Source organism: Athene noctua, chromosome 1 (assembly GCF_965140245.1).
Source record: "Athene noctua chromosome 1, bAthNoc1.hap1.1, whole genome shotgun sequence".
NCBI classification, from domain to species: Eukaryota; Metazoa; Chordata; class Aves; order Strigiformes; family Strigidae; genus Athene; species Athene noctua.
Window position 1 is genome coordinate 250816151 of NC_134037.1, and position 25977 is coordinate 250842127.

General features: G+C 36.6%; 1 protein-coding gene across 10 annotated transcripts in view; it reads right to left on the reverse strand.

The window, feature by feature from the left end:
* Window positions 1-25977, reverse strand: part of CNTN5 (contactin 5) — a 670135-nt gene that overhangs the window by 18502 nt on the left and 625656 nt on the right. For all 10 annotated transcript variants that reach the window (XM_074916722.1, XM_074916731.1, XM_074916703.1 and 7 more), the window contains 4 exons: window positions 21076-21234; window positions 20500-20649; window positions 10944-11014; window positions 7576-7810 (listed from right to left, as the gene is read on the reverse strand). In XM_074916722.1, the coding sequence (XP_074772823.1) occupies window positions 7576-7810; window positions 10944-11014; window positions 20500-20649; window positions 21076-21234 (615 nt within the window). The remainder of the gene's footprint in view (window positions 1-7575; window positions 7811-10943; window positions 11015-20499; window positions 20650-21075; window positions 21235-25977) is intronic.

Genomic DNA, 25977 nt, shown 5'->3' on the forward strand with positions numbered 1-25977 from the left:
TTGGGGACTCCACCAGATCTCTGGTGGCGTTGTTACCTGCATGATAAGACTTCCTCCAGAATCTTGTGCTAGAAATGGAAAAGATGTCTGATTTAAAACAAAACAAAACAAAACAAGAATGAAGTGACTGATTGTTTCCTGGACAGGCCTGCAGACTTTTCCTCAAGTTCTTCCTGTTTTCACTGACCAGTGACTTTGCAGTCTTTAAAACAGAGAAAAATTAGAAGGGTGAGGACATGAGCTAGCAATGAAGCAGTAATCAGCCCTGCAGTGCTGACCTCTGCCTTGAACCTCTTTTATTTAGTGGTGAAATACCCTGACTTGTCAGGTGGAACTTCTGAAGACTGCTCCTGTAATGCTGCTGTCCTGCGCTCTTTCTCACAATATACCTCCTTCTGTGTCTCTCCCTTCTCCATGGCATAACCCGGATTTATTACACAGTGGAGTGTCACATCAGAATAAGGAGCTGCCTTATTTCATGAAGGGTGTACTAGTGTGTTACCTACACATGGATTGCTTAACTTGGCACATGAGTAGAAGCTGGACAAGCAGACTGATAAAATGCAGGCTTTGTTAGGTTAAAAGTTTAGGGGAGCATTGTCATCTTCATGAATATAAATGGTTCATTTTCACCAAGTGACATGGCAGCCAGAGTTATCCTCAACACATGAGGAGGGGATGTGCCTATTATATTGACTGCACATCTGACTTCCCATGGGGTCTAGTGCCAATAGTCAAAGGAATGTTTAATAAACTCTTACATTTCTTTAAAAAATCAGTGGAGACAGCTCTAGATGAACTTTTACAGGATCTCTCCTGATGGATCAGCTGGCAGAAACAGGAAATATTCCACTGTAGTTTACAGCTTATTTGCTGATTTATTAATTTTCAGGTTCACCTAAACCCCAAGTAGCTCAACTTTACCTAAGAAATGAATCCCAGGACTTCACTTCAGGAATGTAAGATTTTAATTAAAGACATGGAGGCTGTATTTAGAAGTGTGCAATTGCATATTCTTTCCTCTAAGTGAAATGGAAAGCTTAAGTTATTTGTTTGTTTAAATAAGAGCTCAGGGTGAAAAGCAAGGGGAGATGGGCCTGACCAGAACAATCCTTCACTCTGCAGTGTCTTGTTCAATATCAGGTCATCCACTAGCTGTCCTGATGCAAAACTTCTTTAAGTTATGAAGGAACAAAATTGTTACATGGTCCTTTGCCTTTCACATAACTGAGAGCTTTGGTACTCCATTGGCTTGATGAATTAGTACAAATCCATAGGAAGCAAGAACAAAATTTATGTAGTATTATTACATCTTGTATGTATTACAGGAGTGCATCTGGGGCCCCTCAGGAGTTTTTAAACAGCAAGACAGAGTCTTCAGGCTTTACCTTGTACTGTTTAGGGCACTCTATTTCATATCTAGAAGTTTTTAGTAGTAGTCACTACACTGTTTATCAAAATTATAGAACTTTCAAGTTTTGTGAAGATAATTTTGTCAGGTGCCTGAAGGAGAAGATAGATACTGAAATTAACAGAACTGATTCTGTATCACCCATAGTGGCAATCATTAAAAACCTTTATAAAAGACCTAACTCATCTTGAAATCAGCTGCGTTCCCTCTTTCTCCCAGAAGTTTGTTTCTATTTCCTTTTATATTCTCACCTATTTTTATACTACATGTATGCTAATCCATATTTATTCTTGTGCTGACAGGCTGTGTTTATACTTGTAAACTAAACAAGGACAGAGAGACAAGGCACCAGCCTGAGCATGGGGATACAGTTGCCCATAGCATGAAATAGTTAGCATGATCCGTGGTGAAGTATTGACTCTGGCCAGTTAACGCTGCCCCAAAATATGCCCAGGAATATGTTGGTGCCTGGCCAGGGATAGTTCCCAGGAGGTGTGTGGATGCAGCCACAAACTGGAGAGTGACAGTGTTCAAGTGTGGCAGATGTGAAGTCTTTTGGGCCAGTTGGCTCCAAGGATAAAGAATGGCTTGTTTGTTTTATTTGCTAAAAAAACCATGTAGCATCATTGCCCTTTACCTTTAAAAGCTCTTCACTATACCTAATAATTTCCCTGATTTGCAGACAGCATCTTATACAAACAGCCTTTTTTTTTACTAAGACAAAAGAAACGAGCTCTTCTAGTTTCTACTAATTTCCTGATGATCCTGTTCGTCCTTTGAACCTGTATCACCTTGAGTTCTTTGTTGAGCACAAACAACTAGAACTGTAGATAAGATTTTAGCAAAACTTTGTGACAGTTTTATCAGAATGATGCCCTGACACAAATTAAAACATTTGAGTTTTTCTTGTGTGTAGGTTCTAGCTATTAGGTTCTCATTTTGTAATGGACTAGGTCGTTACTACTCCTCATGTACATGATCTAACACTTGTATGTCATTCATGTTCCTTTTCCTCCAGTCCTCGAATTCACATTTTTCCTATGTATTGTTAAGATCCTTCCCACTATTGATGGTGCATCCTGAAGTTGTCATAACAGCAATATCATAACCAGCTCTTCTATTAGCATTAGGAATATTAAATATATCTTCTTTTAGCATTAGGAATATTAAATATATATGATCTAAGACTGATCCTTAAGAAATTCTGCCAGCAACATTTAAAGCCTTTCACAAGTCTGGTGGTAAAGATTTTTTTTTTTCCTGCACTTCTATAGATTTTTTTTTTTTTTTTCTCAATAGATTAAGTACAATTTATTTTTGCCAACTCTTCTTTGTTTTAATTATTTTGGGATGGAAAAGATCTTGTTCCAGGTCTTGTTCATATAAAGGGGACTAGTTCTCACCATCCATGGCAGTCATGAATAAAAAAACAGACTATATTTAATTTATGGTACATTTGAAGAGCAAGTTCTGCATTGCTTGAATTGGAAAGGGTTGAATTTCTGAGCACTTGTCAATACCAGAAGTTTTCACTACAGATGTAAAAATTTGCAGACTTTTACATTCTTATTAGCTATTCTTTCTAAATTGTCTTTATTCAAAAGACATGATAAAATATTTCATTACCATTGGTTCATTCCTTGGTTATCTTTATACCTTATTTACTTCACATTTTTTCATGCTTTATATAATTTTCTAACTTTTAAAAAAAATTTTTGTTCATCTTAATTTTTGGCAATACTTTTGTAATTTTTATTCTTTTCATTACTTGGACTTTATTATGTAAACTTTTAACTTATTCTGAATATCTTTTAGTGGGTACATCTCTAGATCCTCACATGTAATGTGTTAGAAATATACCATTTCTTGCATTATAAACTTTAGGTGGATTTTACACCTTTGGCTCAGAGACATACCAAACCACTTTCATTTCTAGTCTCAACTGTTAATTCCAGCTTATTAACGAATTTCCTGCTATTTAATGATGACTTCTACTGTTATTTGTTATGATCAGTTTTTCTACAGTGTCTTAATTATTCATCAAAACAAGACTGTAATACCATTATTTCTTCTTAGTTAGTCAGTACTGGGTAAAGAATATGCTAATTATCACAGCCGGAACACAAGGTCATTAGTTGTATTTACTATCCAAACTACTCTGAGCAGCTAAATTCTCTCATAAATTACAGTGTCCCTAATATTATCTAAAATTAAAAAGGTCTTTCTGAACATCAAAAATTATCAGGGCAATCAGCAACTGACCTCTAGTTCAATTCCCAGCTTCTTTGCCCTTTCTGAAATGACATGGAACCCAAGGATATTCTGTTCTACTATGTAGCTCATACTGTGTCTAGTCATGCTTGTTAAAGCAAGTCTATGTGGTCATCACTCTGATCAGTATAGTGTTTTCCACCTTATTGCAATTGTACCTTTACATTCACGTATTTCCTTCTCCATTGCTGTATTTCTGATCTTCCCAGTTTTCCTCTTCCACTGAGTTAAAACCATACACACACAGTGTATAAGATTTCCCCGATACTGAAAGCTTGTATTAATAGTCTTGGCATTCTTAACACCTCAGTATTTAAGTGGGAAGTAGTCATCAAGAAAAATCTCCAGAGAATATATAAATGTTAAAATAAACAGTGATTAACACTGCTTTTATTCACTGGTTTATTTTTAATATCTTGTGCCTTTATAACTTTTATTCTCTGTGGATCAAAATTACCCGTTCCTGAAGCTCAGTGCTTTGTTTCAGTATGTTCTAGCATGAATCTGATACCATTATTTTCCTGGCAGGAAGCACAGTCATATCTCTGCTCTGTTCATGCTCCTTTCCAGCCTCAGGCCTGCTCATTCCAACCTTTATTCCAGCAGGCAGCCTGACTTGCTGTGCTCTCCATGTGCTCTGGTGTCTCTTATTAAGGGGTTCCTTTATGGTTCAGGGTTGTCTTCCCCTGGTGCTGGAACACATCAGTTGTGTCCTGTTCTCCCTTCTGATTGAAGATAATTGTGCATCTTTTTTTCTATCCTGCATCTTCTGTGTATCAACCTCATTCCCTCTTCAGAGCTGGCCCCTGTCTGTCATAATCTCTTTTACTTTAGTAAAACATCTGACCTCTCTTTTTCCTCCTCTCTCCTTGATTGCTTTCTTCCTTTCCTAAGTTTTTCAGGAAAGACTCCTTCAAACTTTTCTACTGCATTAAGCCATGTTTTCCAGGGGGTCACATTTGCTTACTTTCCTCCTGGGTTATCCAGCAAGTTTTGTACAACCTTTTCATCTGCTTCTCCATTCCATTCTCTATCCTTCCACTACATTCATTTGCATCTTTAGCTCCTGGATAGTCTCTCGCATGAGCTATATCCTGGTGATGTTTCCTATGAAGTCAAAAGGCCGATGAAGGAGAAGAAATGTCTTAAAACATCTATAACCAGTGAGGCTTTTTCCCCACTTCAACTTTGGCTTATCACCATCACTGATCCCTCAGTAACCATTGGTATCATATCTTCTAAGTATCTCACTTGGAGATAAAAGGATTAGCCCCTCTCTACTTCTGAGAAAGCGCTCAGTGTTTTGCTCACGTTTTCTGAGATTCTTTACTCAAAAGGTCGTTTTTTAAGATTTTTGCCTCTGTCAGAGAGACATTATGTAATCAGAGGGCAGTCAGTTGTGTTCACAGAGGGGAATATCTTAGTACCACCTGCCAAGCTGCTTGACTAGGCACAACTCAGAGCTACCACAAGTGGGCTCTGAATGCAGATGAGAGAGAACACAATATGCAGCCACAGTCATACAGAAAAGAAAAATACATTAATTCTTAATAAAAGAGAAATTTCTTCCTTGTCTAGAACCTGTCCTATGCAAACTTTGGGTTTTTTCCTGTGTGCTTCACAGAGGCTTTAGACTTCCTTAGACAAATTTGTTATGCCAGTAAACAATTGTAGATCCATCTGTAGACGTGGGAAACCTTTTAATACGTGACATAGTTTCCTTAACTTTTAATAATTTATCCTAGGCTTTTATTCTAGATGTTTGCAGAGCAGTGAATTGAGTGTGTGGTGAAAAGCAAGCAAACTAAGGGTTTGATGGAACATAATATATTGTACTGTCAATCTTTATTTAATATCTCCTTTTCAGTAGAAAACCCTGAGAAAATGTGCCTTCAGTTGTTTAGCTCCTTAAGTGTGAAAGTCCATGCCACTTTCAAAACCAGTTCCTCCTCTTTTCATAACAAGCTAAAATGTGTATTGTCTTCAGTCTCCATACTGCCCGTAATTTATCTGTAATAAACTGTTTTGTTATTCCTTTAACTTTTCAGTATATCACCTAAGGTTATTCTGGAGAAAAGCTTTTTATAAATTAATTTTGCACTCTATTGTCACAGCATCCCATATTTTTTCCTCAGATATGTCTTATAAAGTCTTTAGGCCCATAGAATTCCTCTTGCCAAAGGAAAGTCTAATGTACAGACACATACAGAAACTGAATTAGTAAAGTTATGATGGCTAGGTACTTTCAAGTAACTGAATTATAATCAGAAAAACTGTTTTATAGAGATAGTCTCTGGGAGAGCAGGAATAAAGTTAATTTTAATAATTCTATTAAGATAATTTGTAAAGTTCATATTTTAAAAGAAATGTTAGAAAAATTGATTTATATATTACTGATTATTCCATTTCCAGTCTTGTCCAAATAACAAGCAAAGGACTACTTATTAAAATTCAGCATTCAGCTTTTGTTAAAATATCTTTTGCTGTTAAAAAAAAAAAAAAATTAAGGTTTTTGTCTCCCTTCCCTTGCAAAACTCTCCTTTTATTGAACTTTCTGATTAGAGTATGAAATTGTTAAATAATAAAAACATCCCATCGGTCTCACAGTATCATTTTCCATTGAAGAACAAGGAAGTCAGGTGTAAAATTTCCAAGTTGTACTGGGCAATTTTTACATTTTAAAATGTAATTATTTTTATAATAATACGAATACTTGGTAATGCTGATCCAAACAGTAGAACATAAACAAATTACTGGAACTGCTTTTAGCAAAACCAGCATTTCCAACCTCTGTAATTACTGTGAGAGAATAGTAGTAGATAATCTCTGCTACATCATGGCTCCAAAATTACACATTTACTGTGGGCTAATATGGAATAACATTTAATGTTTTCCTGCTTCACATAAATTACCATTATCTTCACACTACATTTTTGTAGAGATAGTATGAAATTCCTCCCATTTGTACAAGGATTGTACTTTATTCTCTTAGTAGGATACAGTGAGATAACTCAAAGATAGTATAGGAAAGAAGAACTGAAATTTATGACTTCCAGTAAAGGAGCTGCTTAAAATATTCCTGTGGATAACATTATTTACCTTTTGAGTATATGGAAATTTCCATGCACTGGCTTCTGTCAATACTAAACAACTTCTTTTAGTAGTACAAATTAGTCTTTGTGTTTTTTTTTTTTTTTGTTTGTTTTTTTTTTTTTTTTGTTTTTGTTTTGTTTTTTTTTCCCCCAAAATAATGTTGAGAGTTATATCAAGTTGACATAGAACTTTTTAAGAAATATTTTTCATTTGTTCTTCTGAAATATTCTTATAATTCACATTGAATATTTGGACATCAACATAAATTCAGAACTGTTATACTAATGAACTAAAAAAGATAGAAAACAATAGAAAGAATGAATAAAAATAAGAACAAGATTGTGTTCTGTGCACTTTTAGCATCCATTAACCAGGAAAAGAACATTCATAAGTGAATTTATTTAGTATTTGAGCTATTGTCTGAGTAACCAATAAAAAATGCATCATGAACCTCAGAAATATTAGAAAATATCAGCCTTTCTTTGCTCATTGTAAGAGCAGGCCATTTGAAGTTAAATTAAGACTACAGATTTCATATTTGAGATGAACCTTCATTAAGATTCTTTTTGGTTAGAGCTGATGTGGCTTGAAGTCTATTCCTAAACTTTGTCACTTGCTTTCTGGGTAACCTTGGCAAGTTAGTTCACCTCCTTCTCTGCAAAACATGTTTAATGTAACTCAGAACTTCTGCAAAACACTTTGAAATTTAAGATTGAAAAAGCATGGTATAATAGGACATATTATATAAAAATAGCTTAATGTAGTTCATAATATAGAAATTAACTTCATATTTAACTGACCTCCTTCAGCTGAGCAGATGACCACAATAGGGCTGAAGGGACCATCTCCTTTGTTGTTGTATACACCAACTTTCACCTCAAAAGGAGTCAGAGGTGGCACACTTTCATCTCTGTAGATGAACTTTGAGGCATCTGAAGATGTCACCATTTTTTCCTTCCAGCCACGTGTTCCATTGGGTCTGAAGGCTACAATATACCCAAATCCTTCTCCATTCTGAAATTCTTCTGACACTGGCTAAAAAATAAAGTTCAAGTAATGATCAAATATGGTTTTACTATTTTAAAAAGAAGTGACTCAGTAGCTGACCATAATCTGGCAGCTTGTGTGAGGGTGATCCCTTACAGTTGCATTATAGGATTTTATTTATCATGTCTGGGAACACATATGGACAATTGCTTCTAAAAGGAACCTTGTAAGAGAGTTTCTTCACCTACTTACCATAGTTAGGTCCCTGTTCTAGGATTGAGTTAGTTTGTGGGCTCAGAAAGATTTCTTCTATCTCTCCCACTTTGTCGTTAATGCTTTAACCAGTGGTCTACTAGTCAAATAACCCCTTCCAGTGACCTTGTTGAAAATATACAGCAGTATATTGTTAAGGGCTCCTAAAATATGATGTGATTGACACTTACTACAGTGGGACTCTTGGGTTTAGGCACCACCCTGTCTAACTTCTGTATCCAAATGGGTGTCAAGTCTTAGGGATTTAAGTCTAGGGTTAAGTTTGAGACTTACAATATAATATAATGAATCTACCTGTTCTAACTCAAACTGAGTCTTAGTGAAAAAAAAAAAAAATCTCATTTGCTTTTCTTTTCTCAGGGGATCTGTGAAATTAACCACTTAAATTTTGACACATCTGCCATAAGCAGACAGTCAGAAAATGGATTTATCTGTTGAGAGGCTGAGCACTGCAAAAACTAAATCTGATATGTCCAGCTCAAGGAATGGAATTTTTCATGCTAATTTACTGCCTACATTTCTTACAAAGTCAATGGACTAGTTTAGGAATTAGGTGATATTTAAGAACTGTTAGCATATTAGGTCTATGGGAAATGCCAAAACTAGGTTGTCTAAAATCCCTCTCTTGAAGTGCCCATTCTAGATCCACAGTTAATGAACATATGAATCAGAGCAGGGGCATCTGCCCTCCACATTGCAAGTGAATGTCTCATCATCAGGCACCTCACATGTAGACATCAATTTTCATCCATCCTTTTGAAGATGTGCACTGCACATCCAAGAAAAAAAATAATGACTCTGAAGTCAGAGGATGGAAGAACAAGACAGACTTTGTAATCTAGTGATTTGAGTTGGAAAGGAGGAGCCTTGTGGCTCTTTGCAATACTTATGGAGTTGGCAGTAGACAGTTGCTATAAAAAAAATCCAGAATTACATGAGAAGCATCAGAACACTTGGATTTTACTGCAAATGCTAACTACAGTCGGTGAATTAAAGTTGTGTGAATAAAATTTTGTTTTAATCTGCTGAGTATAATTCAGGAGCCTAGGTAGGTTAGTCTTCTTGCTGAATTCCCAGTTACCATCTCAGTATCTCTTCAGACTTCAGAGTACTTTGTTGAATTTCTATTGCTTATGTAAATCCAATGAGACTTTTTTTGGTTCTGCAAAAGCACAGACTGACTGTGCTGGAGCTAGGCTAACTTACACTGTGGTTGTGCCTTATGGAAATGCAGTGGCTACACCAGACGACACAGTAATCTGTAGTGAGTTGGAGTGTTATCCAATGTGCTAGGATTAGTTCTATAGTAGAAATTTCAACTCTTACTTTTAGTTGCATGTTTTTGTGTGTTTTGTTCTATCTTTTTACCATTTTTTTGAAGAGGCAGTGGCTCCAATTTGAAATGGTAGCAATCTTTCAAACAATTAAAAAATTTTAAGCATATCCACTTCAAAATTTATATTCAACAGAGATGAAATGCCATGATATTTTTGTAATCTTTGATTAATGACTTTATGCAGTTTAAGAGGTATGTGAAACAACAGAGTGCTGAAAGTATTAATACTAGGAAGAGCAGCAGTAGGTTTTGATGGAAACAAGGAGTTAATCAGAAACAAGGGGGATGGATTGACACCTTCTGCCTTACTGGCAGTTTGCAGTCCTTAGCTATACGTGAAGAAGCATCAGCTGGCTTTTGTGAAAAAAATGCCAGTGTATACTGAAAATTATGTTATGGTTATTGCTAATTCTTAACTGTCTCTTTTATATGTATTGCAGTATGGGACATGCATAGGTCTCTGGTTTCTTCTGAAAGAAAACATCAACCCTTGACAGAGAAGGAGATATAACACACTCCAGTAGTCCCCCACTCCAGTGACCTGGGGAACACTATAAAGAAAATATCAACACTACATACTACTATATCATATTAAAGACTGAGATTAGGCCAGTTACATCAGATAGAGTTCTAGCTACCCGTTGTTTTTGTTTGGGATCCAGCAAATTCTCTCCCAATAGGAGAGATGTTGCTGTTAATAGTTACAGACTATAAAGCAAACTGAAATCAGCTCAGTCTCAGCTGTCTCAGGTAGCTGGTGTTGGAGAAGGTAGACGTGCCAACAGAAGACAGGCTCTTCAGCTGTTCTGAAATTTGCCTTTTTAAGCAGATAGTCAGAATTCTGTGTGTCTTACTGTCTGAATCTTTCCTCAAGTTGGCTAGACTAAAACATTATTTGTTAAAACCCCATGTCTTTATTTTATGGAATTTTTCTTGGTTTTATATATATATATATATATATATATATATATATATATATATATATTATGAATCTGAAACTCTTCATGATGAATATAGAAGTTTTGAAAACTCCTCAAGAAAAGTCTCTGTTCTACTGTGTTATTTATGATTAGCAGAGAAAGCAACTCCCACTCCTCCAAATGCCCACTGGCATTGTTATACATCCGTGCTGCATCTTGCATTACAAATATCTTCTCAAAATAAAAGTCTATTTCAGGTCTTTAGTTTTATATTTTTATGAAATACTTAAAAAATAATTTCTTAATTTAAGTTTTTTAAAAGTTATAAGGCCTTCCTTCTGCTCCTTTAGCTATTATTTCTTCTGGTGTAGCATTTACATAAGATCCAAAAAAGACAAATCAACTCAAGCAGTGTATCAGGAAGAAAGGACACTTGAATTAGCCCAGCGTTGGAGCTGCTGCCGTAATGCCCTCTACTCAAACCACATGAAAATGCACATTACTTTGAAACTTTAGAAAATATTTAAAGAACAGTATTTTTTGTTTACGTCTTGCCAAGATTTGCTGTAAGGAAACCCCAGTGCAGTACTCTTTACTTTTCCCTTAAAGAAGTAAACATGAAACAAAACCTTTAATGAGAAAAGTCCCTTACCTCCCATGCTATTACTAATTCATGCCGCCTTCCACTTCTGCCACTTACATTAGCTGGAGGTGTCTTTGGAACTGTGAGCAAAAAGAAAAAAAAAAAAACAAAAACAAAACAAAACAGAATGTCCAAGTTATCGAAGTTTTCCCTATAGTAATAAGTTGCTGCAGAAGACATGAGACTGTTAAATCAGAACAGAAATAACAAACATAACACTCTGTGGTAAAGAAAATTTGCCCAAGTTTCATTTCAGAGAATTCTACAGTCAAGCTGGTAAACTCAAACAAAGCATATGCTGCAAAGAAAAATCATAGTGGAATAAAAAGGTGCTTAAGCACACTATCTTCTGCAGATTAGTCAAAATTTCAATGTACAGATCATCTATGAGATAAAACAGGAATTATCTTGTAAACATTTTTATTTTTTTAATAGACAAGTCAAAATCAAATGTCAGGGAACATGATATATTTCATTCAGGTAAAATCTTAGAACATAAATAATATGTCTCTACTGTTTCCCAAGCTATTAGTGATTTAGAATGTTCAAGTTTTTGTAAATCTATACCTGTATGCTTTACAGGGAGATAATTTTCAAAAATTGTAAAGTAAACATCCTTAAACACCCCTTATAATTTCTTGCAAAATTTTTGAAGCAGTACTACCCACAGTTCTTTAAAAATTATGACCACTATTATGGTTTTAAAAGCATATATGAGAAGCTGATGAAATTCTTCAAAAGAAATTATGACTATCATCATCATTGTGAACTGGGTTATCATATTTTACAAAACTTCAGAAATCTTAATTGTTGCATTGGAATTGTATAAGTTCTTTTATCTTACTTAATGCCTTTAATGAAACTTCTAAAATGACTAAGATCATGAGTTTATTTACTGAGCAGGTGCTGCTTGCATTCTTTATTTGATTAAATATGCCCTAAGATAAAAACTTTTCTCCTTACAGCAGTATTGTAGAATTGTACTGTGAGGCATTAACTGTTAAGGCCTTATTACATGCTGTTTAGCTTATTTATGGAGTAACACTGTGCCTTTGAACTATAGAAAAAAACCCCACTTAAATAAATGCACACAGTCCTCTCTATTCCCTGTGTTGATCATTAAGAGATTAAGTTCAATAAAAGTGCAGTTTTTACTAGATCCTAGAAGTTCACATAAAATTTCAGGATTCATTTGTGTCGTGTCTTTTTGAACTCTGAGCTCTCCTTTAAAGAACATAAGCCAAATTCTGCTTTTTCTTATAAGTGATGAAAACCCACAAAGCTTATGAATTGCTTCTGATTTACACTATTGGAAATGAGGTAGGAGCCCTTTTACCCGTGATCCTTGCCAGAATATCAAGAAGTTAATAAAATTTTCCTTTCAAAACCAGAATTGCCCTCTGCATTAAAGCAAGCAAACAAACAAACAAAATTTGGTGTGCAACACTGAGATGAATGTTGTACAGTGAAAAGATACAGATGAAGAATCACCTGCTAGTTAATTAATATGCAAAAATTATGAGGCCATCTGTAATGAAGGATTTTTAAGCCCTGTCGAGCACCCATTTTTCTCTTGTCTAAGACATTTTTTGGTTAAGTTATAAAGATAAATGAAGTTTTTTATGTAGGTGCCACATTACTGATGAGAGAGTATGCTGTACTCCTTTGTAGCATCCAGCGTGATGGACTTATTTAACCTGCAGTGTCCTCTTCCTAGAGTTATCTCGTTAACAGCTTTGCAGACTGAAGCCCTATTTAAATGAATAAACGTTAAAAGAATAAAACTGTCAACACGATGAATTTCTCTTGCACCAAGCTAAAATGTACATTCACACGGTGAAACTCTCTCAAATGAATAACCATTAAAAGAATAAATGTGTCAAAGGAATAAATTTCCTCTGTGCTGCACCAAAGCAGATTATACACAGTTAGAGGGGGACATTTTGAAATGAGTAACTGTTAAGTGAAGAAAACTATTAAAAGAAAACATTTTTTGCCAGGCACCAAGGTTATATATTAGCAACCCTTTCGGCAGCATTACCTTTATATCAGTATTATATCTGAATTTACTCACTCATAGCCTAAGTTTATTGCCATGCAATTAGTGACTTCCCAATCTTTAAGTTGTTAATTCTCAGCAGTGACACTCAGGGAGATATACTTCTACCAAATACGCAAGTATGATGAGTCAACTTGGCTGTTGGACAGAGGATCCATGTGCCTGGGGGACAAGGACATTAGGACCTCTTTTCTTTAGTGCTTATCAAAGATGAGAAATTCAGTATTGTTTCTTCTGAATAAATACATCCCAAAAAGGTCCTTGCTGTGTTAACATGTCTCATATAACAAGAAGATGAAAGAGTATCACCTACCGGAAAGTGAATCACTTCTTGGCTTAAAACTGGTCCTTAGGATGATAAAATGTGACTATGTTTAGCTTGATCGTATGTCTGTTATTCTGACCAAAGCCTTCTCATTCGCACCTTTGCCAGCTACCTATTCTTACTTGTCTCCTGTTTCATTCCTAGAGTGTAAGCTCTTTGGGATCAGGTCAGCTCTTCTTTTCTTTTGTTTTTTCAACCACTGGTAAGGTTAGGAGTTAAAAGCCAGATCCCTCTGTCATTCCGGTAATGTGAACAAAATTAGTACTAAAAACTTTGTTCTGAAAGACATGATGTAGTTCACAGTAAACAGTGGGTGTATGCTAGCACACTTGATGTTGAAACCTCCACTTCAGGAAACCAAACAAAAATCTTGAAGTGACTTTGCCAGGAGTTTCATTTGAACAGAAACAGCAGGATTTTTTTCTTACTGTTTTCCATTTTCATGGAAGTACTGTGATATGCTGAAAATTAAAGTGAAATTAAACACTATCAAAACTTACCTCCCTTAAACCAAACAAAAAACCTTTTAACATTTTCTCTAAGAGCAGGCATGAAGAATGTAGCCCTCAGCAGTCCTATGAAACATCGGACAATGTGTTTAAAATATAAATGAAGAAAAGGAGATATGGAAAGGTTAAGCTTATACATAAAGGCATGGCCAATTGTTTACTAATTTGTGTGTATCTTATCATTACAAGCTAAAGATGCATGAAAAGCAGTGGTGTCTGTTTAGGACAAAATCTATACACAGGACCGATGTTGCTGAGGGTTTTGTGTGTGGGAGTACTGATTATGACGTTCGGAAAAGTGACAACAATGCCACCTATATATGTTAAATCTGTATTTAAGTGTTAAACTTGCAGAAGCTTTTGGAAGTGCTAGGTAATACCATAGCAATGAAAACATGAACATTGTTGAGTAATGTGAGCTTTCCTTCCAGAGTTCAATTGTGTCCAATATTTTGAAACTGCTCTGTGATTTAGGGTGCTTAAATTGGGTTTTTGGTTCAGTTATAAAAATTCCTCTCTTCACTTTGCATAGCTGATGGATTTTCTGTTTTTTAAAATGAAAACTGTGGATTATGGAAGGCTGTAAAGATGAGCCCATTCAATGATTTTGAGTACTCACTTCTGGGCAAAATATTGAAAATTATTATTATTTTATTTTTTTATAAAAATTGAAATGTAGCCATTTGTGTTTTAAAAAGAGTTATAATGCGAATTTTACTTCAGTTTTATTTAAAAATAGAAAAATTAAAACTGAAAAGATAAATGAGAATATTTTTGTTTGAGTTGACAGAGATTTTTAATTTTTAGCCAAAGTTGTTATTTTACTTCCAATTTACTAAAAAAAAATAAAGAAAATCTACAATTTGTTTAAAATCAGGTTTATTCTCCCCACTTTTACTTCAGTGAGTGAACTGAGAAAAATTTTTTAAACTGCTCTAGCTCTAGATTCCTTATAGAAAGGAAAATAAAATGTTACACTGAAAATGGAAAAACTGAAAGTACTTGAAACACAGTTCATCCTCTTTTTAAAGTTCCCATCCTGTTAAGAAATTAAAAAAATGTTATTGAATGAATCATTAATACTTTTTCAGTGTTTCTGTTTTGTCTTTTTTTTTCAAGGAAGTGTCGAATAGCTTATTTCAATTCTGTGTGTTTTACTTATTATGAAGAGAAATGAGAGATTCTTAGTCCTGTAGTGTGTCTTAATTTTTGTGCCAGACAAAAGTATTTGGCATCCAAGATTATAATTGATGATAGTATTGCTGTAGAAACTTGTAGCTGGATTTAGTCCCTATCCTTCAATTTTGCAATCTGAATAGGTAAGATAGAGGGAAGATAAAGATAAGCAAGTGCCTTACTAAACTTTTGTTTTTAAAGAGGTGCTAACATGAGCTCCCCAAATTTACAGTTTTCTGAAAAACAGTTGAGTCCAAATTTCCAAAATCCCATTCCATACTTTAATCACAAGTCTTTCTGACTCTGTTTGAATCCTGTATTCATGAAGAGATTTTACACATGGATATTTTTTGTGCAAATTCTGAAACATCTTGTCAAATAAAGCAAAATGAAACAAAATGTTGATATTGTGACATCACAGCACATAGGACTGAAATGTCAAATGCTGTGGCATATATGTCAAAGAACCAATTCCTTAGCTTTTCTGTTTGTCTTTTACTAGCACGCACATTTGGACTTTTTGTCAATATATTAGTTTGAGCCTGCAATATTATGTGTTGGTAGACTATAGGTTCTAAATATAGCCATACAGTCAATGATTACTGTCTACTTTCTCTTCTCCGTTTGTTTTTCCCTATGGAAAAGCACATTTTCTACAAGGGCTTTAGTAGCACATGTAATCATCTCCAAATGTCACAGATACAGCAGGTTATTCATTTTCTTCTAGAACAAAAATATTTATGATAATGGGAAAAAATAAAGCTTCTTTTATACAGGTCACAGACAAATAAAGCACTGCCCCCAATAACAACAACAAAAAACCCTGAAAGCAGAGTCAGTCTAATAAAGGTAACGTTCTTCCTGGGACAGAGTTATTTCTTGTTATGCTATGAAGAAACTCCAGCTGAGAATAAGGGCGACTTAATCGAAAATAAGGACTTATTAAAAATAAAAGCGTGTACAATCTGCTACTAATAGAGTGCATTACATTGTTACCTCATAAAATCAAGTTTGCATGCATGATTAGCCGGTTAAACTTTGATTCTACTCAATTTCTCTCTCCCCATGTTTCCCCATGAATAGATAATGTAATTGATGCTTTGCCTCCAGGCTTCAAGTGCCCGACTGCCTTAGTGGAATGCCAGGCATGTTTAAATTCATGTTATTGGCTCTTTTCACCTTGTGGACCTGTAAAATATGTATCAAGGCTAGAACTGACAGAAATGCAGCAGCTGGCTATAAGTTAGATGTGCCAGAAAATTGCGGTATTATCCATTCTGATGAAAGTAGCTATGAAAAGCAATCATGTTAACTAAATATGAACTAACTAACAAGATTAGGGTTTAATTAGAAAATTAAAGCAAGTGGAAACCTGTTTATTATTCTGTTGATTTCCTTACACAATTCTAAGTATTGTTTCCATGGGTATTTTTAGATAATGGACTAATATAAAATGGTGTTACTATCTTGGGGAAGAAGTGATAAAATAAGTGAGGTGTGGGGAGAGAAAAAGACTCTAGTCTCCAGTCAAATTAGCTGTGCCATTAAATTACAGATGCCAATTTCCATTTAAGTATAAAATATTGGAAGCAGAAGCACACATTTACTGCCTTTGTGGGTTGTCTACACAGCTATCATTCAGCATTGTGGATCTTAGTTTTCATCTGAACATGAGCCACAGTCACCTTTTCCACTGGGAGACTGGTTATTTCTGGAGTTGTACCCAGTGCAGGGGCAGCCTCCCTGTTTTTACCTGTGGGCCACATCTAACATCACTGCAAAGGGCCAAGCTACTCTGCCTGCGTCATGAGTAGAGAGATTGATGGCATATTTTTTCTGAAATATAATGTCCTTTTACATACATGTATTTTAAGAATTGAGATCTGTTATATTAGAATTGGGGCCCATGTTAATAGAGATTTTCCCCTGAAGCTTTCAGATAAAAAATTAGTAATAGATTCTGAAATATTATGGGTACACCAAGATAGATATTAACGTGCTAATTTGGAGAACCGTATGAAACCAAATGAAAACTATCACTACCTTTCCTGACTCTTTGACTTTGTCATCAGAAAACTGTACTAAGGGTGATAATTCACACAGCCACTGAAAGCTGTCTCAGAGGACAGAGCTAAACAGGCTTTGGGCTTCAGGAATATCTGGAGATCAGGAAAAAGTGGCTGACTGAGTTAAGCAGATCATGAGGTCTCTTGCATTTCAAGAGTGCCATAAAGATTATAAGCAGTATGATATTTTGCAAAGATTTGTATGTATAACAAGGGTTTTTTTTGTTTGTTTGATTGGTTCTTTGTTTAAAGCAGAGTCCATTGTGTTATTGTTCCAACCTTACAACTCCTTGAAGGTTCTAACATATTGCAAAGTTATATCTTATTGTAATTGCTGTCTTCTCATTGCCTCTGTAGAATAAAAAAATGAGACTGCAACTATAATTTTATTTAACCCCTCCCCTTCCAAAACCCAAACTCATTCATACCTGAAACAGAAACCAAATCTTTTCTTAAAGAAATGTCTTTTGAAATTGAGGCGATGGCAACGGACTTCTGCTGTACCATGTCGTGTTAAGCAGGCACACCAAATAAATTCAGCTTCAATTTCTCTGAAGGCTATTAAGTTGTTTTACTGGCACCTGTCTGGATTTCAATGTCATGCTACAAAACACTTCTAACATGACATTTGTGCAGCTGTAACTCTGGTGGCAAAAAGGTATTCCTAACTGGGAAGCTGAAAGTGCAAGTAAACATCTAGTGTGTCATTTTTCCTATTTAAACTAATATGTTATTGAATTTTTATTCAAGAAGACCTACCTTATTATCAGCTACAGCACTGTTTATCAGAAGGAGCCCCATGTACTGGACTACAGGTCATTGCTACTTGAATTAAAGACTTCTGATGGCAGTAGTGGAGTATTACCCAGAAGTGAATGCCAATCACTGGGTGAAAATACACTGCACGCTTCATGCTTTGTCTGTCCCACAGGTTTTTTTTTAACCGATCATTATTGTGATTTATCAATTCGTTTTTACAGGGATAAAGTTGCAGTGATTATCCAAAATAATATTGAAAATGGATGTGTGTGAAGAAGGCTTTCACTAAAGTTGTAGGAATATGTTTTAGTAAATACAGCCTTTGGTTGTCAAACACTGGGAAAGAAGAAGGATCCTAAAAACCACAACAGCTAGATAAAATCTAACATTTTCAAATTTCAGTTTGTGAGAAAAACATTTGGTCACAGCTTAAATACATCTGGTCGATTAAAATACTGAACCATCCTTTCAAAAACAGGGTACATATTGATAAAATTGAAAGAACATAATATCAGGGGTGCAACTTATTACAGGATCAACTTTTTCCCGAAAGTTTGTATCCTCTCTGATATGTACCACCTGAATAAATAGAGAAGTCATTCAAACATTTGGATCCAGCAGAATTTTCACTGATAATGGAATATGGTACAAAATCAAGGAAAGAATAATGGTAGTGAAATAAGATTTTTTTGGACATCATTTGAGATGAAAGTAGCTTGTGTATTTTATTTCATTTTCTTTTCCTCCTTTTCTTAATGGAACAAAGTATGTAGCATCTGAAGCTTCTGCTATAGTTATCAAGTTTCACACTGTGGGGAGCTTGCAGAAAATGAGGGGGAGAGTTGGAAAGGAGGCATCCTTCCACATATGTGAATGGGTATAAAATCACTTCAGTGCAGTTCTGTGATTGCACAGTTTAATATCAGCTAGCATCTACACAGTTATTTAAAGCAGAAAAAAACCCCATAAACGTTGCATTACAACTGAAGATAGGTTTGTTAGACTTTATCTGAAATAGTGCATCCAATTTTGGGTGCCACGATGAGAAAGGCATTGATCAACTAGAGCAAGTTCTGGGGAAGCCACTGAGATGGGGGGCAGGAGCACTTGCCTTGTGAGGAGAGGATGGGGGAGCTGGGCTTGTTCAGGATGGAGAAGGGAAAGTTTGGGGGGACCTAACAGCTCCCAGTGCCTGTGAGAGGTCACTGAGGAGACAGAGATGGGTGGTGCGGGGTGGAAGGGCAAGTGACAGTAGTCATAAACTGATATAGGGAGAGTTCTGGCTGGATATACTGAAAGAAAAATCAGAATGAGACTAGTTAACTGCTGGCACAGGTTGCCCAGAGAGGATGTGCAGTATCCCTCTTTGGAGTTTTCAAGGACTCAACTGGACAAAGCTCTGAACAAACTGCTCTGAAGTCAGCGTACTCAGCTTTGAGCAGGAGGCTGGACTAGAGACCTCCCGAGATCCTTTCTAACCCCAATTATTCTGTTGATTCTGTGGTTCTGCCTAAGAAAATCAGCCTGAACATTCTGCTGTGAATGTTTATGGGTGGCATATACACAGAGCAGTGAACTGTGGATATGAGGCACAAAATTAACATACCTTGAAAGATAAGAATCTTATTTCAGAGTGAGAGAGGTGGACACATTTTGCCATTGCCACTTGTCATTCTTACAATCTCCCTTAATGAGAGACAGAGTGCAATACAACTGCTGTATTCATCCAGAATATTTACAACTACAAAATCAGTTATACTTTCAAATTCAATTGCAATCTTTGAATTTCACACTCTTCTATTCTGTATGATCAATAAACTACTTACAAATTATTCAACTGGAGAAAAATTAAGACAAAATCAAAACTCTCTAGTCCTCCTAAATAACAAAGAATAATCTGAAAGTGTTCTGAGATGCAGTTCTCTTCTGTTCAAACCCTATCTCTATCTATCTCTATCTCTATCATCTCTCTATCATCTCTCTATCATCTCTCTATCTCTATCTCTTTCTCTTAAAATGTGTGTCTCTAGCTGCCTAGGGATTTTTCTCAGATTCCCAATCCTTCTTTATCTCCATTCTGATCAAGCTACTGTCAGTGATTCCAAACTTTGTGAGACTACTGCAATTTTCAAGTAACCCAAATAGGATACAAAGCACTTTTCCTGGGCTCCCACAGTACCTTCTCAGTCAAAAATATGATATTTCTTCAAAGGCTATAACAGTTCATGGTAGAGTGTGCATGACAAAGAAACACTTAGAACACAAGGTATTTCACATTAAGCAGCTTCCCATGGCTTCCCTATCTTTCTGAAACAAATTCTATGAATCTTGAAGGAGACAAGTCATGAAGAATAAAGGGACATGCTGCTTGGGAGCAGTTGTTTGAAGAGTCTGAGAAGCAGCCTACAATGGAAGAGCAGTGGAAGCCTGCCAGAGGGCAGGCAGCAGTGGCTTAAATGATGAAGAGTAAGGCAGCCCAGATGGAGTAAGACAGCAGGAAATGGGTTTATTTGAAAAAACCAAACTGGCTTCCCATTACAAAGAATATCACCCTGGAACAGTGATGACTGGACAAATGGATGTGTAGCAGGGAGAATAGGTATATTATTATATTAAAATAGTTCTTTTTACTGGTATTCCTGGAAATTTAACCTTTTTAACCTCTTCTTACCTGCTTCGTTGGTTCTGATTACTCGTGATGGTGCACTTGGGTCTCCCGTCCCAATTTTATTGGTTGCTACAACTCTGAACTCATACTCCACCCAAGGGTTCAGCTCGACAGCCATAGCAGACTCCATGTCACCACTTATCACATCCGGAACTGCAGACAGTAAAGAAATGTGTAGGTCACTCAGAAATCTGAAGCCCACATGCAGTGTCTCAATGGCAAGTGGACTTTATGATACAATATGGCCATTGAAAATGATAGACAACAAAGATATAGTATGTCAGAAATCACAGCTAGGTTTTTGGCACTGTGGTATTCCTGAAAAGACACAGATTGAAGGATATAGGGGAGAGCTTTCTGCTTATTCACAGATGCATCATGGCAGGTGTCTTTGTGTTGTCCTTTCAGAGCTGTTGCTAAGTAACGTGAAAGGAATGAAAAAAGGAAAAAAAAAAATCAGTGCTTTTAATTTATCATTGTTCTCTTAAGAGTATCTGTTCCTGCAGTTGCCGGTGGTTATTATTGTGATGAGCAGGAGTTTTGAACAGTCTGCTTGTGCTCTTTCAAAGTTTTTCTCACCTGTTTTTACGGTCTGCCAGCCAAGAGAAAATGGGCTGCGTGCTTGCAGGTTGTAGAAGGAGATAGGGCTGTGATTGTCTGCCCCAGGACTCCAGGAGAGTGTTGCTGTGGTGTCTGTAATTTCCTCCACTATTACAACCCCTGGGGGACCAGGAGGACCTAGAAATAAAGTGGAATAATCAAACAGACCACACCATCATCACGGATGAGCAGCAATAATACAGGAGATGGATTCTGTAGGGACCCAGTGGAGTTCAATATCCATGAAATACAAGGGTTAAAATGCACACTACTACATCAAGGAGATACCTCATTTCCATGATTTCTGCTGGCAAATTGTGATTGTTTCTACTCTTTAAATGCTTTGTGGGTGAGCATCAATTAACTTGATAGAGTGACAGTGGAAGAATTAGAAATAGAAACAGATTTTAAAAACCCCAACATCAATTATAATTGTTTTGAACCTAAAATTAAAGGAAGAAAAGAGCAGCTTTAAGAAGCATCCAGGCTAGACTGAGCAGTCGCAATCACATATTCTCTTTGTGTGAGAGCTGTCAGCAGGAAAGACAAATAGAGATCAAAATGTAGCACAGGTGGATGTATTTCCTGAAGAACAATAATATTCCTATGAACTCAATCAAGAATACAGCATTCAATCTTTTTCTCAACTTCACTCATTCAGGGAAACTTCCTGGTTTGCTATCCTGCTGGAAGTCCGTTAACTATTTGATTGAAAATTATTAAAAATAAAACAAACACCAAACACAAGTATTTTAAAGGCTGACAATTGCTATGGTTCAGTTTAAAACAAAAAAACCCACAACAGCTTCTCATTTGAGAAATGAAAGGATCATTTCTTCCACTTAACTGTACGAAATGAGAGCATGCTGATCACCATTTGTATAGACCATATGACTGATCCAATAAGTGAGGTCTCAGGTAACAAACATGACTTTGCAAAGAGAAATGTGGCTATGATGTCCCACTCCCACTCCCAAATTTCTCCTTTAATTCTTCCTGGTATTGATATTACTGGTGTTTGGAAACATTGTCCATTTGCACTTGCCAAACTATATCAGAGACAAGGTTCTCCTGGTTCAGGATCCTCTTCCCCAGTTGTAAGCAGATGTTTAGGGGAAAATGTGCATCTCTGTCATGGGTCAATGCAGAATAAACATCTCTCTTGTGGTTTCTTATACTTAAAAGCTTACATAAGTTCTGAAGTGTTGGGGAAGGCAGCTGGTCTGCCAACAACCTGATTGAAGACGAGTTTGACCTTGACAAGATTCTGGTGTACCCCTGAGAAAGGGAAGCTTTGCTTCAAGAAAATAACTTTCCAAGGAGCTGCAGTCTACACTGCAGGATGGAGTAAGCAGGGAGGAAACTGATAAAGGTTTTCCAATGAGAATGTTAAAAACAACTTTTTGACCAATTGTATTGTGACACTCTGGCACCTGAAATATATAAAAATGCATGCTTTTAGTAATAAAAAAATCTAGCCGCTTATTCACCCATGTGAGAGTGTGTGTGTCACTTTGTCCATCTCTACAGCGACACTGAAGTACAGGACTTAATGCTTCTGTAAAATAATAATATTATTAATAACTGTAATCGTTTATGACAAATCTGGATTTTTGTGGCATCCAAGAACCTTCTGATTCTTTTCCGTCCTCCCGTTGTTGAAGGCTGAAGTTTCACTTCTGCTCCTACACAGATGGAGGACTGTGAAATCAGAAATGCACTACTGGACACTTTCTTACAAAATGAAATTACAGGAAGGGAAACGACTTTATTATTAGAAAGCAATTGCTGCTACACTTTTGCGAGAGCCCAATGCTGTTTGCATGTATCATGAGCTGTAGTGGAACAGGTCCTCTGAATATTCTCATCCTCATGAGCTGTGGTGAGTGGTGTGGTCCCACTTGCTGAGCTGTCAGACCCCAGTTCCTGTGGATCAGGCTGATAAACCTCAGGTCTGTGTCACCATTTGAAGTGGCAGTTGTAGTCAGGATTTCTCCATTACTGAGCTCAGCATTATTATATTTTAGTGATATTTCATGCAATCAGATCTTTTTATGGGTAGAATCATTACTCCATGAGTAGAAACAAATTTATCTTGATATTAAAGTCTAAAAAAATCCATTAACTGAAATAATTTTAGTTGCTGTGATTTTTTTTGTCATTTACAGCTGCAAACAGCTTTATATTTCCTCTGATATGCCTTCAACAAAAGCACGTTTACATGAACTATGACAAAAATATGATCAGAGTTTTGTAATAGTTGGGCTCAATAGCGTTGGAGTGAAAGAGACATTGAATCCATTAAATGAGGAAGCAATTTACATTATTCACTTGCCTCTGCTTGGCAATGATCTACAAGCAACTAACTGACATTAAAATGTTGGAAATATATAGCATTTAGAAATAATAGCAACAAAATAAGACAAATGAATGTTTGAAATTCAAGGGATTAAATTGGAATGTTTAGTATTATGGAAGCATGATGGAAGAAGATTGTCTCCACAACACACAGCAGCCCTCTTCACAGGAGCCCAGGGTACAGCTCTGGAGTATAGGCAGAACAAGGCTTTCCACTTCCATGGGTGGTGAGCAGCTTCAGTGCTGGGAGTCTGTCCTATTCTCTTGCTCTGCCTGCTTGTCAGGCTTCACTTCACTGCTGTCAGTGCCTTTCGTTGAGTCACAAACAGTGCTGGGATAACATGGTACCACCCCTTGGATACCTTGCAACTCTTGGCCTTCTGGAGCCCCATCTTCATTTGCAGTTGAAAGGTCTTGCTTTTCTTCCTGGGAGAAAACATGACAGAAAGATGTGTCCTCTGCACTCCTGCCTTCCTGCCAAGTGTTTGCTGTTCTTTGATAGGAAGCACCAGGTCAGGCCTTCATCTCAAAATCTCAAGTCCTGGGGCTAATTTAATAAAAGAGGGTGATCTTCAATCTCCATCATCTATTGTTTCAGGCTATCTGTTGATGTAGGAAAATACTAGTGAAATTTTTATTTGTTGCCATGAGGGAAAGTTTAAAGTAAAGCTGGGATCTTGATACAATCATATGCTTTTACTGGGTTGGAGCCCTAGGCCCAGAATTATATCATGGTCCCAAGCACAAACAAAATTAAAGGAAAATATTTTAGTACTTTTCCTCTATGACAATATTTCTCCCATGCACACTGAATGTTGTTAAAGAGTTTCTAGCCACTGTATTATAGCAAAAGAACAAGCATCTTGCTTATATTAAAGGATGTAAAATATATTTATGCAGACGTCTCTGCCTAAATTCTCAATGTATTTTGTTATTGGCGTTCTCTCATGTTTTTTAAACCTTTTAAATGCATTCCTAGGCATGACAATGTGTCATTATGCTTTCTGAGATATGTGCTCTTACACAGTCTGCAGGATGACTGCTAAAATGCATTTCCATTTCCAACAGCAGGCATTCTTGAAAGTGGATTAATAAAGGACAAAAGCCTCAGTGATGACAAATGTCTGACAGTTAGCCAGGACCTGAATGCTATGCAGATGTCACTCATTTTTGTAGAAATCTCATTAAATTTTATGCTTGGATGTAATCACTCATGGTGTCAGCCGGATGGCTAATGCAGAGAAGCTTTTCTCCCAAGGGCTGTGTTATTGTTCAGGATCTCTAAAACAATTTTTTAGCCAATTGAGGAAAAAGATGCATGGTCTGCTCAAATGCTTCTCTGGAAAGTACACAGAAAATGACTGGTCATAAATGCACTACAGTGCAGTCGACCTTCATAGAGAAGACATTTGGGGCTGCGGTAGGCTCTTATGCGGCTCTAGGAGCACTGGAAACCCAGTGTCAAGGATATTAGTCACTTATCTTCTTTCAGAGCAATTCCATAGATTGATACTTCATTTCAGGACATGCGTGACTGCATTTTGGCAAACTTGGTTTATGTGTCTTTTTATTGTTGGAATGATCATCCTGAGAGGTCCTTTAGATTACTTGCCATGGTACAATGTTAATGTGATACTTCTTGAAAGACTATTACCAATAATAGCCATAGTCATTCACTGAAGCAGTGCCCTTTCCTGTGCATTTGAGAATGTGTGCTGATTTACTCCACTGCTACCTGACCAGGATAATTCTTACTTGTTATCAAACAACTAAGAAGCCTGATATAGAGTGGTTCACGAACACAGATTTCTTGACATGAAAATTTTACTTTCTGAATGACAGCGTGTACTGGCTTGTCATCAGGAAGATTCGAGATCAAGAAAAAGAGGAAAAGAAAGAGGCAGTAACTACAAAATAATGGAAAAGGTGCTTGATGAAACAAGAGCTTTTCTGTCGTAGCATAAATCCCTATTGCTGTGCCCACCTATGGCAGATGTGTTTGCACATGGTGGGCAACAAGAGGATGGAGAGAAAGTCTGATGTATACTAAATGTGATAGGCACTATGGCTTTAGTGGATACACCTGTACCCCCAGTGCTTCCATGTGTGGTGTATCCAAGTGGTTTCTGTAAGGTAGGTAAATAAGGGCACTGGGTAGATGGAGAGGTTATTCCCCAACCAGCGGCAGGATAGACAGGGAGATTAGACTCAGGGTTGGAAGTAAGAAACAGAAGATATTGATGTTCCAGCCTGAATACTCTTGACACATTCCAGGGATGAGGGTCAGGAGAAATCGCTGGTGTCCTGCCTGAGAAGGCCTTTGGTGGTATGTATGTAACATTATGCTCCTTTGTCCTGATGACTTCTTTACCTTGTACAAACCTAAAAATAGAGAATTTAGTCAAGGTAACCTTGAGAGCTGCTGAGTGTTGTGAGCTCAGATGCCAGACTGAAGTCAAAACCTCTGAGCTGTATCTTTGTGGAGTGGCAGTTGTGATGACACAAAACGTATAGACAGTGCAT